The 19535-nt window shown below is 37.9% G+C and overlaps 1 protein-coding gene across 1 annotated transcript in view; it reads right to left on the bottom strand.

Moving 5' to 3' along the window:
- ARHGAP15 (Rho GTPase activating protein 15) overlaps positions 1-19535 on the bottom strand; it is a 594269-nt gene that overhangs the window by 561035 nt on the left and 13699 nt on the right. The window contains 1 exon segment of the mRNA XM_008695878.2: positions 4630-4808. Coding sequence (XP_008694100.1) covers positions 4630-4794 — 165 coding nt within the window. The 5' untranslated portion in view covers positions 4795-4808.

Raw genomic sequence — 19535 nt, forward strand, 5'->3', positions numbered from 1 at the left:
TACAAGAACAGTTCATAAGGCTTGTTCTCGAATGAGAAAAATAGAATTCAAATTATATTTGTGTGTGGCTAGAATTTAATTGAGATGATCAGTTTATTTTCTACATAATGTTTGATCAGATGCCTGTACGACAGAGCTAGATAAAAAGAAAAGAAAAAAACATTCTATCAGGAGAAATCAAGAAGACCCGTTATCTACAGAGTGTGCAAAATATGTCAGGAAATAATTCTACCCAGAGCACTGAGAATGCTCAGTTAATAAAAAAAGATCAGCCACTCGCTAAGAGAAAATAATTGTCTGTATCTATATTTTTCAAAGCAAAAGGCAGCCACATCTTACACTAAATAGGACACATTAAAATAAGCTTTAATAATCTTTATGCAGAAGGAAACTAATCCATTTTCAGATCATACGATCCACAGCAATAAAAGGAAATCATCAAACTAAAAACAATTTTAGAAATGGCTGCAGACTCTCATTTAATTAACATGCAACAGATCATATATTTATGAGGAAGTCAAAATATTTAGGAAGCCTATAATCCTGTAAGCCTTAATGTGGTATAAAAACAACAAATAAATGCAAAGTGTTACTGTTATACATGCCTGCCTGATCAATGGTTTTCACATATTGATCTATAAATGGAGTTGACAGTCTGTGTTGGCTGCACATTTTCCAAGCAGCGCTATTTTTGCAGAAAACCAATACGGGCAATTACCTTTGTTTGAGATGCCAAGTCTTATCAATTCAATGTGATTTAGTGTCATTTTAATTAAATATCAGGATCCACTTCAGGACAATTTATACAAACAAAGCCTCAAACCTAACTATAAGCTTGATTTGAAGTAAACATGGACAAGTCCTACAGTCTCATAATATTTCTCAAAAACTCTGCTAAACAGAAGGCTTATATTTTTAGTAGCAATTTTTATGTCTGCCTTTTTGGCTAGCCACAACTTTGGCAAGTATCCTATAATCACAGAAGTAAGAAACAAAAGAAAATTGTTTCCTCTTTTTCTTTATAATATATTAAAAAAGAAAAATGTACACGCACTGTCTGTTAATGGACGCAGAAGGAGTCGTGTACGTTAGCATTTAGGAACGGCTCGACCTAAGTCCTTATCCTAACAATCATAAAAAGATATTTCCCTGTCCACGAGGGCCATGAATAAAGTATTGCACTTCTGTGGAGTTTACAAGATGGAAATGGTGAATATTCATACATGTGGCTGCTTAAGACACCAGCATTAAATGCCGAAACTGCTCCTATCTGCAAATCCTATGTCTGCAATTTTCCTGATTTGGGCTATTTAAACTCTTCATTAATATCTATTCTAAACTGTCTAGTAGGCTGGAGCTTCCCTCTGATAAATAACATCAAAGCCACATTAAACCTTTTGCAGCAGCTATTTGCTGGATTGCACATTAGCCTTTCAGCACTTAAAGAGGCACACTTCACTTGCCCCCCATTTACGCTCACTAAGCCGTCTGCTTCTGTGTTTCGCACATTCGGGTAAATAAGCAGTCCACCTTTAAGAGGTCTCACTCCAGTGCTCAGGATGAGACAACAAATCACTGAGACCAAAGAGCGTTCCTTCCCCACCAAGCGGAGGTCTCCAGCTCTCTCTCACAGAGAGGCAATTTTCTGCTAACCACGTTCTCCCGTGTCCAAACTTCCCCCTCTCCCACATTGGCCAGGTAGCAAAGTGGCCTTTTCAGATTTTGAAAAGGCGTTGATCTTATTAACTACAGAAAAATGGTTATTTGGTGTTTAAAGAAAATGTTGCACACCGCCAACGAAATACTAATGGAAGATTAATACCTGTTTTACTGAAATGCTTCCCTGCAGCCCTTAGGTAATGAAAACTGGAATGTAACTTCACCTGTGTTTGCATAGCACAGGGTCGAATAAATGTTTATATTGGCATGTCAGCCTGCTCCTCTCTTTAGGATACCAAGAATATAGGCTCTTCTGACATATCCAGGGGAATTTAATATGGTGTTCCAAGTTCACAGTCATGTTAGACATATTTTTAATTGAACGCGATAATAAAGAGGATTTTATGAATTAATGACAAAATTATACAATTGATTGGACCTGAGAACCTTTTATCATTGTCTGTAATAAGTTGAATCGTTGCGAATGTAACATCAGATTCTTATGTTATATACTCCAATAAGTCCATATTACATTTGCATAATAGGCATGCCAGGGGACACGTGGTATGTATGTGCCACATACATTAAATACGATGCAAAACATATATACGCGTGTGTGTGTGTGTCTCTAAGTAGTCCTAATTTTTTTCTGTACAGATTAAACGTAAGTGTCTCTGTTACAACAAAACCATGCTGCATGTGACCCGTGCACACATTTTTACAATGCATCTCCTCCTGCCTCTCCTAAGTTCGAGATCTCCCCCCTTGACCTCACCCCAACCTCTAACTTCTGAAAAATCAAGTTCTTAGTTTAGCTTGAGCAGATATCTTTAACAGGCTTGTTTGAATAAATATGCCAAAATACTTTACATTCTGTCAGTATCTAGTCAGAAAATTGTGCATGGAAAAAAAAGATGAAAAGAACCGAGACAGAAAGAAAATTAGTGCCATGGCAAGCTTTCAATACAGTATCTCTGAGCCAAGTTTTCTCGGTGAAATGACATATCCTCACTAAAATACCCCTTTTATATAATTATGCACTGAGCACACATAACCAAAAGTAACTTTTATTTTTGTTCCTTATCGAGGAATACATATTGCCCAGGCTAAGAATGCGGAAACAAAAGCTGGGATAATTATAGCTAATTTAACTTTGGAAAACTCTTCTCTAGCAGTCCAGCATATAACCCCCCAAACTAAAGTTATGTAACAAGGTAATATCAACAATGAGAAACTGCATGATAAAATCCTGCCCAAAAGTGAAAAATGCTAATTTTGTCTCATTTAGCAGCTGGATACAGAAATGCTCATTAGTTTTAAGAGGGTTAATCCTTTTAACTTTTGCATATTGATATGCCAATTATGCCTAATTGTACAAGAGGCATCAGTCAAGGTAATAGTGCATAAACACATGAAAGTTATTAAGTACATCCCAACATGTAATAAAGTAGGTGTTAATTGGTAGCTGAGTTCTGCGGGCTATTGAGGTGGATAATTCATTGAGAGATGGATCACTTGTAATTTCTCTCCATAATTCCTTTTGCAGTCTCATGCTGTGATGTTTTCATGCTTGTCAAAAACAACTGCGGCATAGTGCCTTTTGTTAAACACAGCCAATAAAATATGTTAGGCATCATTAAATATACTTAACTTTTAAACTTTTTCAAAGGTACAGTTCTTACTGATAATACATTATAGAGATTCCAATCATTTACTCTAACCACTGTCTCGAGTTCAGAGTTGAGGAACATTTTAGCTGGTTGAAAAGCAAAGTCAGGCTGGCAGTGTTGTGCCTCCCAGCAGACAATACTTTTAAATGAGAGAGTAAATAAAGAAAAACACATCTCTCGGTACCTTATCTCAGGATGTATCTCCCACTCCCGACATATAATCACTGGCTTCCTCGTGCTAAATTTGTCTATAATACCTGAAGAAACCATGATTAATACCATGTACTTCTTCAAGCTCTTGAGAGGGTGGTGGGTTAATTTCGCACTTGAAATTCAAGTGAAAACAGAGGATAAATATAATCGGTAACATGCTACTCAGTAAGTTTATCCCATTTAATAACTCAGTTAGGGAGCTGAATATTTCATAGGCCCCTACGATATTAACAGAACACTCAATTAATAGCTCACATGTTTCTGCAGAATGACTGGGACTCAGAGCCTGTCCCCAGCTAACCTATTTCCCGCTCTCGCTCTCACTGTGAGAAACAAAATAGATCTGGGGTCCAAAAGAGTGGCTAACATTGCATAAATAATTTTGTAACATCCTATGGCCTCAGCTGCAAGTTACCACCATTATGGAAGAAAATTAACCAGAGGAGACTCATCGCAATCAGTGTGTTTAGTGGCTCAGGATGCGTGCAGGGGCAGGGACACAATTGGCAGTAGAGTTCATCTCTAACTATTTTATTTCAAATCTTCCTAATGACACATTATCGAGACAAAATGGCTTCCTCTCCAAGCCTTCCATCGCCACACCATTTAAGCTCATTCCAAATCAAATCGTAATTCCAATATTATATATCGTTGGGAGATTTTAAGAAAGAGATTTTCATGGTTTTTTTTTTAAGATTTTTTTTCCCCTCAGTTCATTCTTAGCTAATTTTAGCCTCTGGCTTTTCAAAGTGATGTACTGTATTTGGAAGTACAAACACCACATGCTAGCATAACCTCATTATTTTTATAACACTGAAGCATGATAGTGGAGGCCCTTAAAATGAGTCAAAGGTGCTCTTCAGTCTAGCTCCAAATCCACTTTATCGCTCTGGATTAAGCCCAGCTCCTCTCTCGCAACTGGGGATATTATTATGACTATAAGTAGGCAAGATAAAATGCATTACAAAAACAGTTTTCTCATGCACATTAGGAAAACAAATAAAACAAAGCTAATTAGTTGGGTTTTTTTCTTTTTTAACGGAATTCTGTATCACGGAACATGGGGGTTTGGGGGTATTTGACTTACGGGTTCAATGACCTTCCCAACATCCGTAAGGATCATGGATTTACTTTGGCTCAGCCTGTCGTGGTGGCTGTTGGCATTTTTGATTCTCATTTGCACAGCTCCGGTGCCTTGACGGGTGGAATTCAGTGTTTCCACAGAGGTATCAGAATTCGTAGACTTCTGCATATTATAGCGTTATCCTGATAAAATATAAAAGCATCATGTTATTCTAAATATATCTTTTCCAAGAAAAACTTGGTGGGGTGCAGTTTCCTATTCATCACTAAGGTACAAAAATGCAACAATCTCCACCTCTCTGAATAGTGGAGAAGGTAATTACTTTGCAATTGTTTTTATCAAGTGGGGCCTCTGTATGTGGACAGTACTATGCATGCCAGAGGACTTCCAAGTTCACAGCCAGCATCCATACTTGTGTTGTTCCTAATCCATTACAGAAGTCCTAATGGCAATATGATAGTCTTCCTTATGTAGAAATGCCAATTAAACATCTTTGGGGCCATGATGTTTTCATTCACAATGTCACTGTTTTCATTCACAATGTCACTGACCTTTTACCCACAGCCTTTTTTGGTGACCAAAAACCTACATGGATAAGGTCATATTTAAGTGAGTAGAACTGGCTTTAGGGCAAACTAAGCTAGTCGCATTGACTATGAAATATGTTTGTTGGCTTGGCCTTCTTTGCATGGTGCTCAGTCCTATCCCCTACCCCCAATCACAATACCCAAGGAGGGAAATTAAAGAAAGGTCCTTTGTCCACCGCCATCTGCCAACTGAACTAGATTCAGTAGCTTTGTTGGACATAATGTTGATGAAGAATATGAAAAAAGAGAAAATCAAACCCATTTATTTATTGATATTTGTTTTAATGGGAGAAGTCTGATTTAGGCAGGAAAATTCAGGGCAGGCACATGCTAAAGGAGAGGCAGAGATGAAACAATAATTGGAAAAGCAAATGAAGAGAACTAAACTGTGGCAGCATCCGCGGGCAGATTAGGAGGGCTTTAGCTGCTTCGCTAAATCCATAATCCTTTTCAACAGCCCCTCTCCATAAGCCCCTCCGAGGAATATATCATCTCATTTAAATGAGAACAATTACAATGCAAACACAGCTTCTGAGCTTCTAGAAACAGACCCCCATGTGGGCTGATTGTTGTCTCCCTGTCTCACCTATAGACATTCCAGAGCTGGCCTGGGCACATGTGTCCAATAGTAGAAAAAAATTGTCATCAGTTACAGAGGCCAGGATAATCTAAAAGAAGGATTGTATTTTAGGGAGCTAACTGTATTGGTACCCGTATATCTGTTGGAAGACAATGGGGTTAGCTAGCATCATGGTAATGTTGAAGCTAAGAAAAGAATGAAAACATTTTAATAGGAGGCCAAGTGTTACCTCATAATTGGTACCAGTAAGGCAATTGAGTAATAACTTAGAAAAGAAGTTGATATTTGTTGAGCATTTACTATGTGCCAGGCAATGCACTCAGTGATTTAATTCTTGCAAAACTCCCAAGAGATAGATATTAAACTCATACTTTTTTAGAAGAGAAAAATAAAGATCAGAGAGACTAATAATTTTCCCAAGAATAATGGACAGAAAAAGCGGAGGACCTGTATTTTGTTCCAAAACAAAACAAAACACCCATACTGGTAAACAGACACATTCTAGTTACCTCAACAAGAGGAATGGACTATTGATGCATGCAATCACATGGATGAATTGCAAATTCCTGAGTGAAAGAGGCCAGGCCAAAAAAGTACCTATGGAGTACTTCTGATTTCATTTATGTAATAGTCCAGAAAATGCAAGCCAATATTTAATTACAGAAAGCTGATCAGTGATTGCCTAAAGATGGCATGAAAGGAAAAATGGATTATGGTGAATACAAGGAAACTTTTGGAGGTGACGGATATGTTTGTTAGCTTGACTGTGGTGATGGTTTAACAATTGTACGCATATATTAAAAATGATCAAATTGTATAAGTACTTGCACTACTGTATTTCAGTTATACTTCATAGAGACTTTTACAGGAAAACTGTTTTAAAAATTACTTAATTAAGTTGACTTAAGTTTCTTAAGTCTTTATTTTGCTCATACTTTCATTTTTATGCTTCATGAGCGATATATTATAAAAACTCATCTTGTTGAGAATAAAAGAGCCATCTCAATAAGACTTGAAATAAAAATTTGAAGTAATAAAAAAAGAAAATCTCATCTCCACTATTCCATAGGAATATAATAACAGCTGCTTTGATGAGAAGGATTTTAAAATGTATCAAATTTGACTACTAATACAGACATAGGGAATCTTACCTCTACTCTACTTCTAACTTGAATAAGATATAGAGTATTATTATATAGATAACTGCTAAAAAAAAAAAGGAAATGCATTTTCCATATACCCCAGTATAGGATAATAAATTTTTGGTTTTATTCTGTGTATTATTTATTATTGAAGCTATTAATTTTTCATAGCCAATCAGAAAGTATTTCACAATAACAAAGCAAATCTATGAATTTTCGATATTTATGAGGATTCTACTATTACTATCATGAGTTTTCCAGAATAAACTACACTAAAATTTGTATGGAACCACAAAAGACCCTGAATAGCCAAACCAATCTTGAGAAAGAAAACAAAGCTGGAGGTATTATGATTCCAGATTTCAAAACATACTACAAAGCTGTAGTAATTAAAACAGTATGATACTGGCACAAAAACAGACACACAGATCAGTAGAACAGGGTAGAAAGCCTAGAAATCAGCACATGATTATATGGTTAACTAATCTATTACAAAAGAGGCAAGAATATACAATGAGGAAAGGACAGTTTCTTCAATAAATGGTGCTGGGAAAACAGGACAGCTCCATGTAAAAGAATAAAACTGGACCACTTTCTAACACCATACACAAAAATAAACTGAAAATGGAAAAGACCTAAATGTGTGAGCTGAAGCCATAAAAATCCTAGGAGAGTACACAAGTAGTAATTTCTCTGACACTGACTGTAGCAACATTTTTCTAGATATGTCTCTTCAGGCAAGGGAAACAAAAGCAAAAATAAACTATTGGGACTACATGAAAATAAGTAAAAAGCTTCTGCACAGCAAAAGAAACCATCAACAAAACTAGAAGGCAACCTACTGAGTGGGAGAAGATATTTGCCAGTGGCATACTTGATAAAGGGTTAGTATCCAAAATGTAGAAAGAACAACTTAACACCAAAAAAACAAACAATCCAGTTAAAAAATGGGCACAGGGGGGCGCCTGGGTAGCACAGTCATTAAGTGTCTGCCTTAGGCTCAGGGCGTGATCCCGGCGTTCTGGGATCGAGCCCCACATCGGGCTCCTCCGCTAGGAGCCTGCTTCTTCCTCTCCCGCTCCCCCTGCTGTGTTCCCTCTCTCGCTGGCTGTCTCTCTGTCACATAAATAAATAAAATCTTAAAAAAAAAAAATGGGCACAGGACCTGAATAAACACTTTTCCAAAAGACATACAGATAGCCAACAGACACATGGAAAGAAGCTCAGCATCACTAATCATCAGGGAAAGGCAAATCCAAACCACAGTAAGATATCACCTCACACCTGTCAGAATGGCTAAAGTCAAAAAAAAAAAAAAAAAAGCAGTAGTAAGTGTTAGTGAGGAGACAGAGAAAAAGGAACCCTCGTACACTCTTGGCGGGGAATGTAGACTGGTGCAACCACTGTGAAAACAGTATGGGATTTCCTCAAAAAATTAAAAATAGAAATACTATATGATCCAATAATTACACTACTGGGTATTTATCCAGAGAAAACAAAAACACTAATTCAAAAAGATACATGCACCCTTGTGTTTAGTACGGCATTATTTAGAATAGCCAAGGTGTGGAAGCAAACTAAGTGTCCATTGATAGATGACTAGATAAGGAAGATGTGGTATATACATGCAATGGAATATTATGCAGCCAAAAAAGGCTGAGATCATGACATCTGCAACAACATGGATGGACCTAGAGGGTATTATGCTAAGTGGAATAAGTCAGACTGAGACATAGAAAGATCGCATGTTCTTACTCACACATGGAGTCTAAAAAACAAAACACAAAACAAACGAATAAACAACAACAAAAAGCAGAATCAGACCTATAAATACAGAGAACAAATTGATGGTTGCCAGAGTGAATGAGGGTGGGGAGATGGGCAAAATGGGTGAAGGGGAGTAGATGATACAGGCATCCTGTTATGGAGTGAGTGAGTCATAGGGATAAAAGCCACGGGAAAAGGAATAGAGTCTAATACTGTAATAGAGTTGTTCGGTGACAGATGGTAGGTATCCTTGTAGTGATCATAGTAAATGTAAAATTTTGTCAAATCACTGTGTTGTACACCTGAAACTAATATAACATTTTGTTTCAACTATACTCAAGTTCTTAAAAAGTTAAAAATTAAAGCACGAGATTATTCAGGGTATATTTTAGTGAATAGAGTTAGGAAAAATGAAACAATGAAAATTGAGGGATTGTCATTATAATAGTGGCCTTGGATTCATGGTAATTAGACTGGTTGCATGAAAAGGGGTCATGATGACTTCTAGTGACAGTACTGTCTGTACTGATCACCTTTGTGGTTGTGTACAAGCCTACAGACCTCTGTTTCATCACTGGGAAAAAAAAAATCATTAGTGAGTGGGTCAGCCAAGAGGATTGCTGTGATCTGTAGGATTCTTTTTTCTTTACTGATGCAGTCAAAGAAAGTATTACTGAAGATTTAGAAAGCTCAACAATTTTAGGCAGATAAGCAACAAGGTAAATGCTTTGGTATCACTTGATCCTCAAGGAATTTGGATAGAGGTTGAGGGGAATCTATGATTAAACACAGAAGTCTTTTAGAAAAATCTGGGTTCTCTTCTGAGTGCATGTAAGCCTTGATCTTTCATGTTACTCATTAGATTGAAATAAAAGATGGTGTGTTTGTAATGCTAGTGAGGGAAATCACTAGGGCTAAAGCCACTATCTTCCGGCCAGGAGCATGAAGCCACTGTATTTACATAGCCTTGCCACGTGCCATTTATAGAACATGTTCCTTCCTCAGAGTCTGCACGAATTTCAATGTCAAATCAACACTCGCATTCTTGCAATGATTTTACAATCAACTCGTTATTTGCCTAGTGATGAGTTACTGTCAAAAGGCTGGATTGCTTAAAAGGCCTCTCATCTGGCTTCCCCACCTATTTTCTTGGGGACAGGCTGCAGAAAAAATCTTTCAGAATCTTCTTTCTTCAGACATTTTTGTTAGGCTGACTACTCCTCTAGTTGTAGTAAGGTGATTTCTCTCTCTTCACACTTTCTCTCCTCTAGCCATTACTTCCTTTCCCATCTGCCCCCATCTTCACATGTTGTTGATACCCCAAGGCACTCTAGTTTTTCTCTTTATTCAGCTTCCCTAGTAGTTTGTGTTCTACAATTACATTCACTAGATATTATTTCATAATTGTTCTCGTATTGGCAAATATTTGACAGTATCTAACTTCGCAGAGCACCATATTGCTCTGAGAAGAATACAGTATGACACAAAACCCCCTCCTAAAGATTTCCACCAGCAGAAAATAAATGATGCATTCAACATTTATGTAGTGTCTCCTAAGTGGCATGCACTGTATCACAGGTTGGAGATTCTTTTTTTTTCTTTCTTTCTTTCTTTCTTTCTTTCTTTCTTTCTTTCTTTCTTTCTTTCTTTCTTTCTTCTTCTTCTTCTTCTTCTTCTTCTTTTAATATCAGGTGCCTTATGGGTTGGTGAGGGTGATAGAGAAACAAATCAATAATGAAGTGGAAATAGAGTTGTGTCCATGTGGGGAGAGGAGTAACGGCATCAAACTCAGGTGGAACTGGGAGGTGGAGAGAAAGTGTGCAAAGGTAGATGAGTTGGTGCTGGTGCTAAGTCAGGACAGGTTAAGCATTTCAGACTAAGGGCTCAGCAGTCCAAAAGTATACAAATAACTGTGAGATTATAACGTGGATGTTTAAACGTGCCATGAAGGGAAAACATAGTACCAAAAAGCTCAAGGAAAAGAGAAATGATGGCTTTTGTGAAGAAAAGGCATTTAACCTCAGTGTGCGTGAGTCTGTCATCTTGCTAGCCTCTCGTGGGGCTGAAGGACTAACTGAGTGCCCCTTCCTTCTAACCCAGCAGGACTGTAAGGGGCTGGTATTCTAGACTCTCTGAAGGAGCAATGAAGGAAGAGAGGTTTCCATGGCGTAATACACAAATGCATCGTATAGATGAAATGAGTGCAAGACAGAGGTGTGCAGGACCCCCATCCCCTGCTCACAGGACCCAGGGATGTGCAAGAGGAAGGAGAGAGGACAGAGGAGGAAGGAAATCTGAGGGGCTGAAAGAACTGCTATACTAATGGCTGTGGAACTTTTAACTGTTGCACTTGAGGGCTCAGAGATGATTTATTTCCATCCCTCCTGTTAGGAGACCCTCATACAAAGTGGAGAAGGTTGTTTTGGCCAAATTTTTCAAGTTGTATTTGGATTCCACTTATAGCCCTTTCTCTTCACCCTCATTCAACTTCTCATTTTCTCCTTGCCTGCATCTTAATACTCTATTGTTCCTCTGCCAGACACCCTATGATCCTTTTCATATTTTGGCTGCCGAAGCCCCCCTCTGCATCACCTACTTAGGCCCCGTCTCACCTACAGAGTCAGCATTTCTGAAATTCCACCATCCATTCTTCCTTACCCATCTCCTTTAAACATCTGTCCTCTCGGTGAATCACAAAGATGTAGATGGGAGGGAAATACTTAAACAAATTCACATAATGGCATGGATGATTGTTCAAACTTCCCTTTAACTCTCAGGGAATCATTTACCTGAATCTCAGACTGGAAACTCTTCTGACTACGTGGGAGAAATTCTTGTAGCAGAAGAGCTATGGTCAGACTACTCCATGTCTGATCTTCAATGAATTCAGGGGGAGGGAGCATTTGTGACTAGGAACAGGACACTGGCATCAAGTCTTAGTAAATGGTGTCTCCTGGAGTTGTGCAATGCGAAGGCCCTGCCATGGTGGTCTTATTTCTGAGTGTTTATGGAAGAAGGTCCTAGGGGAACAAACTCCATTATGAAGCCTGCCCAACCTAGAGGCAAAGCCTCACACCCCAGGGTTTAGCAGGACTTGGCTCCAAGCATCAGAGAGTGAAGGTGCTCGCAGGAACATACATATCAATTTCACAATGCACTAGTCAGAAAGGCAATGAAAACCTGCAATTTGTGAGTCTTTCCATGTTATTATTCCAGGAACATTCACAGGCCTTTGAAATCATTCTGTTGTTTCACCCCCGTTTTCTTCCCTCATTGACCCTCAACTTTCTCTATTTCATAGAGTAGATTGTAAAATCAATAACATTTGTCTATGCTTACTTATATTCCACTTAGTGACATCAAACATTTTGTTAGGTATAAGTTATATTAAGTTTCATGTGATCGTGATGCTTATTCAGTATTCCCCTTGTTCTTCCTAGAACATATCATCTACTCATTATGATTATCATAATCATCATTATTATCAAAATTTATTAGAGAAAACAGTGTTGCCTTATGCATTTACATTCTTACAGGAGGTGCAGAGAGCCGTGGTGAATGACTAATGAAAATATTGAAGAATTAGTTCATTTTGCATGTGTCTAAAATATCCATTGATTTCACAAAACTCTCCAAATAAATATCCCTGAGTGAGAAATTGAAATGTAAATCACTTAAGACTGTCTTCACAATTTCTCTAGACTTCCTGATTTTATTTGTGCCAAAAGAAGAGCAAGAGGAGCTTGTGATATTGCTCTAGTTCCACTTTCAATACTGCTTTAAAAACAGGAAACCGTGATGAGAATGCACTTTTTTAAGAGCCACATAAACTGGCTCCACTCACCAGACGAGGTTCAATGGTATTCTGGGCCTGATTCTCCCACTCCCACCGCCAGTACCCAGATAGGAGTGAATGTGATAATCCGTCTAATCATAAATTTCATAGCTGCTCCATCAATTATTTGTTGCACTCTGCTAATTACACTAAGGCTCAGCAGCTTGCCCTTTTGAGTTAGAAAGTATATTTTTGACATCTCTTTCCCATCAGTAGCATTAAAAATAAAAGTGTAGGAAGAATTATTTGGGCTAGGAGAAACTGAATAAGCACGATGTTACCATCTCCATGCTACAGAGCAGAAAAGATTGAAGCTCAGAGATACTGAGTGTCCTTCCCCCACTGCCACAGCCTGTTCAAAGTAGCTCCAGGACAGAACCCACGTCCTGCATCTCCAAACATCCTTGCTTTAGTTGTAGACCCCCAAGCCAAGTGGAAACCATGTATGGGAAAATAAGGCTACAAGAATTCCAAAGAAAGTCTGACAGAGATCAGGCAGATCATATGATCATAGTAAGCCATATTAGGTATATATCATGTACATCTTTCAATTTAAGTGTTTATAAATCTACCTGTGCTTCCTCACAAAACAATAGATACTTAATAAATGTTTATTGAATATATAAATGGAAAACAAATTAGAAACCAGTTAATGCCAGTGTACATAGCCTAGCAAAACCAATTGGAAAATGTCTTTGATCAAGTCGATTTCTTATTTAAAAAAATATGTATAAGTCACTCTGGCCAATGTTTGGAAGGTCCAATGAACAATGATTATTGCATGATAAGCTGGGGCAGAAAAAAAAGTAATGTTTTTCATGCCTTCTAAGGCCCATCCTTGGAGAATAATATGGATTTTTAAAAATATGAAGGATACCTTAATTTCATTTCAGACTAAACCTTTTTTTCTTTCTTATAAATTTAATGAGTACCTTTAATGACCATCTTAGAATTTAGAAGGGTTATTTGTTCTGACAATAGGAAAAGTCTTCCTTGACTTTCAAATTCCTTTAGATGCTTCATATGATTTCTCCAAACAGAAGGACTCCCTTGGCTGACATGGATCACCACTGAAGATGTTGTGAGGAGAACTGTCACAGAGGCAAGCACTGGGGGTGCCCTCAGGGAATTCCCATTCCATGAGCATTAGCCTCGATTTTCACCCTATGGCAAGTGAGCTGTCTGGTCACCCCACCCACCACGAGCTACAGTTTCCTCAACACCCAGGAGCCCTCTGTGGCAATATGACTCCATTCCTTTTCCAGAATGTGTGGGAAGTGCTGTTTCTTCAGCTCTGCTAAGGAACTCAAGGAAACGCCACAGACAAATATTACTTCTGTGAGAAATTCATTTCTATCCCCTGGAAAGATCTTATGTTGATCTGTGGTAGAGCACGGTCTGTTTGTTCCCCTGTGGAAATGACTTGTGGCCATGGTAGCTCCAGTAATGTGTGGCACAACCTTCGTGCTACACTTTCCTGACAGGTCAGTAATTAACTTGCATTGCAATTGTTTGTCGTCTCCACCACAGCAGCCATTTACTAAAATAACATTTTAATTTCAGTTTCCTTCCAGTTCACTTTCCTTTTCTTTTTTCCCTGTGGCTTCTACATCTCTATTAAGTCTAATTTCCCCAGACCACTTCCATAAGCAGAGAGAGTGCAATAAAACTCAGTTTCAAAAATGTCAAATATAATGAGAAAAGAAGATCAGAGTAAAAGAATTTGACCATAGCCACCCCATTGGGTAACATTGTCTTTGACTAGGCAGGTGTTATATATAGGAAATGTGATAATAAGGCTTCACATTTATTTAACTTAACTTAATCAGGGAATCAGGGTGATATTCTGCATTTACTGACAAAGTTTGGCAAGTCAGCTGCATGGATAAACTGTAGTACAGTTATTGTCATTACCCGTGGGCATTCTAAATGGTGAAAATGACAAGTAAAATATATTTCTTAAGTAGAATAAGTCCCAGACAAAATTGTGTGACAGGCAACCTTGATCTTTTTTTAGATCATGATATCTTGTTGCCATCTCTCATCCCCTGGGCACCTCAGCCTTTTAGTCTCCATCTTACTGGGAGCAAAGCAACTGATTTACATTTCAAGTATTTTATTGAGGCTTTACCCTGAAAAATAGACTTATTAGGTCCCACAGTTTCTACAAAAATTACTGAAAACCCCCGGGGAAGACATGAACACACTTACCTACCATTGAGTCTGGTAAGAGTGCAATGGAGGGTGGGACTGAGGACAATCTTAAGGCAAAGGTGACATTTGACCTTGATGTTGTATAGAAAGAAGATCCACAAGGCAGAGCAGGGTTGTCAAAGGCAGTACTGGCCGAGATCACCAGATTTAAAGAAAACAGGAGTGAACCTCCACAGCAAACGGTGGAATATGGGAGGGAGGAAAGATAGTCCATTACGGCTGGATGGGGAGAATCTTGCCATTTCTAGCAAAGCATTTGGGTGTTGTCTTATAGAGCCCGGGAAACTTTGATGATTTGTTTCAGGCATAATCCCCTCCCAAAAGATTTGGTGAAAAGACACCCAGGGAAATGGATCCGCAGCCGCTGAAGAACGGTAGCATTCTCATGGGACGCCTCTCATGGGATGCCTTCTTTATTTAGCAATTAACTTCAAATCAGAATAAATACCATAGCATCTATTTGTAAACACTGATCTTATGATAGAGCACCGGAGAAGTAATCTGGGAAAAAAATACTCCGAAACTTCAGGAACCTCCTTTTGAACCTCTGGGTGCATGTTTAATGCTTCCGGTCACCAATTAAGTGAAGAGAAAGGTGCAGACTTCACAGGAAACACAGAATGAAGCACTTAAGGAAGAGATATCAAAGGGTACAATTACATCTTACTAAGACACAGAAGAAAAATAAAGCGAAGATTAGTAGAACTGCTTCTGAATTTCCCTCCGGTGATCAGGTAAGTAGTACAAAATTGAAAAGCAAATAGGAATAAAATGCCTGTGCTATTGTAATTATGTTTAGGCAGCATAAGAAATTTTATGAAATGGCAATCTCCTTAGATACACAGGAGAACCATAAGGGGCATAAGTAATGCAATCCTCCCTCTGTTTCCTCTGTCAGTTTTGACCTAATCTAGCAAGAAATGCTGAGCCATTTTCCGCCTCTTGCGTACAAGTATCAATTAAGGGAAAACAGGGTGACCATCTTAGGGCACTGAATGATGAAATGTCACTTAAGGAGAAAACATTGGGTGTAGAACGAGTTGCTCAGCAGCCACATTAGGAAACACCGACAAAACAAGCCGTCTCAGACACTCTCTGGACAGGACCCATTCTCTGATCTTTGTTGGAAGAGTACCAAGGGCAAAAAGTACATTTTAACCTGTGATTGCTCGTTTCTTGGGATTTCATGTTCCATAACATTTGATTCCTAAAGGATGTGACTCAGTTGCAAAGCCCTTTCATCAAGCCGATTAAATCTAATCACGCATTGATTGCAGTACACCAGGACCCCTCTATCTCTATCTTGGCCAGCCCAGGTTAAAATATGGGGAAGCTGCATATTGCATAATTAGTGTTTGACAGTAATTAACAGGAGTCAGTAATTGACAGTAGTCAAATATGGCTGACATTTTTCCCTAATGCTTCTGTCTTCAAAGTCTGAATTGATTGGATTGGATTTCAGTGCCAAGGGGACATGTCTGAAAATGGGACAGTAATGTCATAGTCCATTGTTGTGACAATGACACTATTAAAATAAAATATTTCAGTATATTTCCTTTAATGCATTTAAAAATTAGTTTCTCGTTCAATTATGCATATATAAAATACATTTTAAATAGTGTGTGTGTATTTGTGTGTGAGCCCATGTTTGTGTATAAAGCACAATGAATTGTCACAAACTGAACACACTCATGTAACCACATCCAAACTGAGAAACTTGACAGTCTCAGCATTCCAGAAGTCCCTGAAACTCCCTTCCAGTCACTCTACACCCACCCCACTAAAAATAATCATTATTCTGTCTTCTTAATTTTGCCTATTTTTAAAATTAATATAAATGGAAAACCTGGAGTACGTACTTTTTATTGCTGAGCTTATTTCACTCAAACAAGTTTATTTGTGTGGCTGATTGCTATGTAATATTCTTCTGTGGAGTGCTTATAAAAAAACTTTAGTTAGTTCTTCTTTTAGGTTCTTTGTTCTTTTACTGATTTGTAGAAGTTATTTTTCTACTCTGGATACAAGCCATTTTAAAATATATATGTTGCAATAATGATCTTTTCCCACTTGGGGTGACTTTTTACTCTCTTCATACAATCTTTTCATCAATAGACATTCTTAATTTTAGTATTGTCCAATTTATCATTTATTTCCTTTTAGGATTAGTGATTTTTTTTTTGTCCTTTTAAGAAATCCTTGCCTGATCCAAGACCACAAAGACTATTCCTGTATTTTCCTTATAAAGATTTGTTGTTTCAACTTTTATTTTTAGAACGGTGATTCTTCTGGAAATAATTTCTGTGTTTGCTGTGAGATAGGGGTATCTTTCTAGAGAGATAATTCATATGTATTTCATATATATATACATATATATATTTCTTTTAATTAGAAAGACCTGCCATCTCTCGTGGTTTATTGAGGTGAGAAAGGACCAGGATCTGGCTCTTGATCTGAAGTAGAAAGATACTGGGGAGCTCTCCTATCCACAAACGTTGACAAGAAGTGCAGTCGTATCCAATAATCACATATATTAAGGAACACTGGCAACTGGGGATCCAAGGTGAATAGAAAGATTTATCCGACAGATGGGAAAAAACAACCACTGACAATCTGAGAAGGGCAATACTCAGAAGTTCAGATTTGCAAACTGTTATCAACTAGAAGGTTTGTTATTAAATGCCAGAGTTCTGATTACTGGGTATTTGTTCAGCCCTATCTCAATTATCCAGAAGGAAGACTGGCAGTAGAGAGGTAGGACTTCAATCCTAGCAACAGAATGAGGCAATGAATGACCAGGTGACCAGCAGAAGTTGTGGTTGAAGACAGAGCAAATGTCTAATGAGGAAGGGCATGACTTGCTGAAGGACTGGGACTTGTAAATAAGGGAAAGACACCTATGTATGCATCGCAAGTGCAGACCAAAGCCATGATCACTTGTTATAATTTAATATTGAACTCACAAAATTCCATTCCACTGGAATTAACTAAAGATTAACTGCATTAAACTAAGATTTCTCCAAGGAGTTAAGGTCAGAAATAACTTGAGTTAAAAAGGAACAAATGGCTTTACTAGTGAGGAGTAAGAAAGCTATACAACAATGATTCCGTGTCATCAACAATCCGAAGCTTCATCAACATGCAGGCTCTACTGCACGTTCCAAAGACTCCCATCCAGCAACACTAAAGAGGAGCCTGAGAAACTCCCTTTTTGGCCTTGACCCTGGTGATTGAGAGGCACACTGCACTTTTCTGACAAGCAAGTCTCTAGAATTACATAAAGCTCTTTTTAAATTTTATATCCACATTGTTCTAAAATTATTACTAATTACTATTGTTCTTACGTTTAAATCCCATGCTACTCAGTTCATATTTGCTAATATCGTTGTGCTGATTAAGTTTCCTGGGAATGTATTTCACTTTGGAATTTGTTGGTAGTTGGGGAAGTGGTATTGATCATAGTCGGGAAAAATAAGAGAAGGGACTATGTGGCTAAGTAGGTAGATACTGAAAAATGAATTATTTGATATAAAGGAAAAACCCAACAGGATCATACTACAAGCAATCTGGGTCTATTGTGAGTGTTTCAGCATGAGTGTTTTTTTTTTTTTTAATGTTTATATCATGAACTTGGTAAGTGTGAGTAAAACAACATCAATTTAAACATTTGGAAAACAGTTCTCTTGCTTGTAAAACATCAAAGGATGTTTGGTGTGAGAACAAACAAATTCCACAAAACGTTGTTTTCACCTAAACTTAATCTGAAATTTTTGGGCAGCGAGGCTTCTTTTCATGAAACCAAGAATATCAAAATGGCAAAAATTTCTACTAGTTCACATTATTTTCATTGAAAGTTTTTGACTGATTTTTTAATTCTTGCTTTTGAATATCCTTTACTATGCCAAGTATATTTATTTCGTAAAATGTATCTTTTTCTTTCTAGGCTGAAAAGACAGTTTTGATGCCTTAATCTCTTGAAAAACTTCAGGTGCATAATTAGGAGTCTCCACCCAGGAGTTGTTTGGGGACTGGATACTCGATTTAAGATTTAAACAGGCGTGCTTCTCTTTCCTCAAAGTGGAATTCAGGGCTCACCCCAGGAAGCAGGAGGTAGGGAAGAAGGTTAGATACATTATCTATCCAACGAGGTTCCAGTTAATTGAATGTTACTATAATTCGAAGTAGTACAGCCAAATATCTATTTTAATTTAGGCTCCTCACAAAGCAAAATACAGAATTTGGGCCCGGCCTCACTGAAGTCAAAAGGAAATGCATAAAATATCTAGAATTTTAAAAGGACTATCAGGATTATCTCTTTTCTTTAAAAATCATTCAATAGTAATCTTTTTTCCTTTTGTCCTCCCTTTATTCACTTACATTTTTGTCCTAACTACTGCTGAGACTTAGTGATGCTGATCTATTCATAGATAACTTGTCTGATGAAATGCGTTATACGGCCACACCCATCTTATATTTCCTCATCTAGCACACTGTGGACTTCACATGTGCGTGTGTGTGTGCATGTGGGTGTGTGCATGTGTTTAAACCGCTGTTAAGATTATCTTCACCACCTAAGGTATACAAATCTCTTTCCTCTCCGCTACAACAATGCACCCATGCAGGTGTACATGTCTGGTCCATATCTTGTATCATGTGACTTTGAAAATACCAGGCAAATTAAGGATGACTCCATTTGCTATTACTTAGAAAAGTTAGCCTTTGGAGACAACTTTTAATGGTTAAAAAATGCTTTGAGGAACATGAGCCATAGAACAGCATTGGTTCTT

This window comes from Ursus maritimus, unplaced genomic scaffold (assembly GCF_017311325.1).
Source record: "Ursus maritimus isolate PB19 unplaced genomic scaffold, ASM1731132v1 scaffold_1, whole genome shotgun sequence".
NCBI classification, from domain to species: domain Eukaryota; kingdom Metazoa; phylum Chordata; class Mammalia; order Carnivora; family Ursidae; genus Ursus; species Ursus maritimus.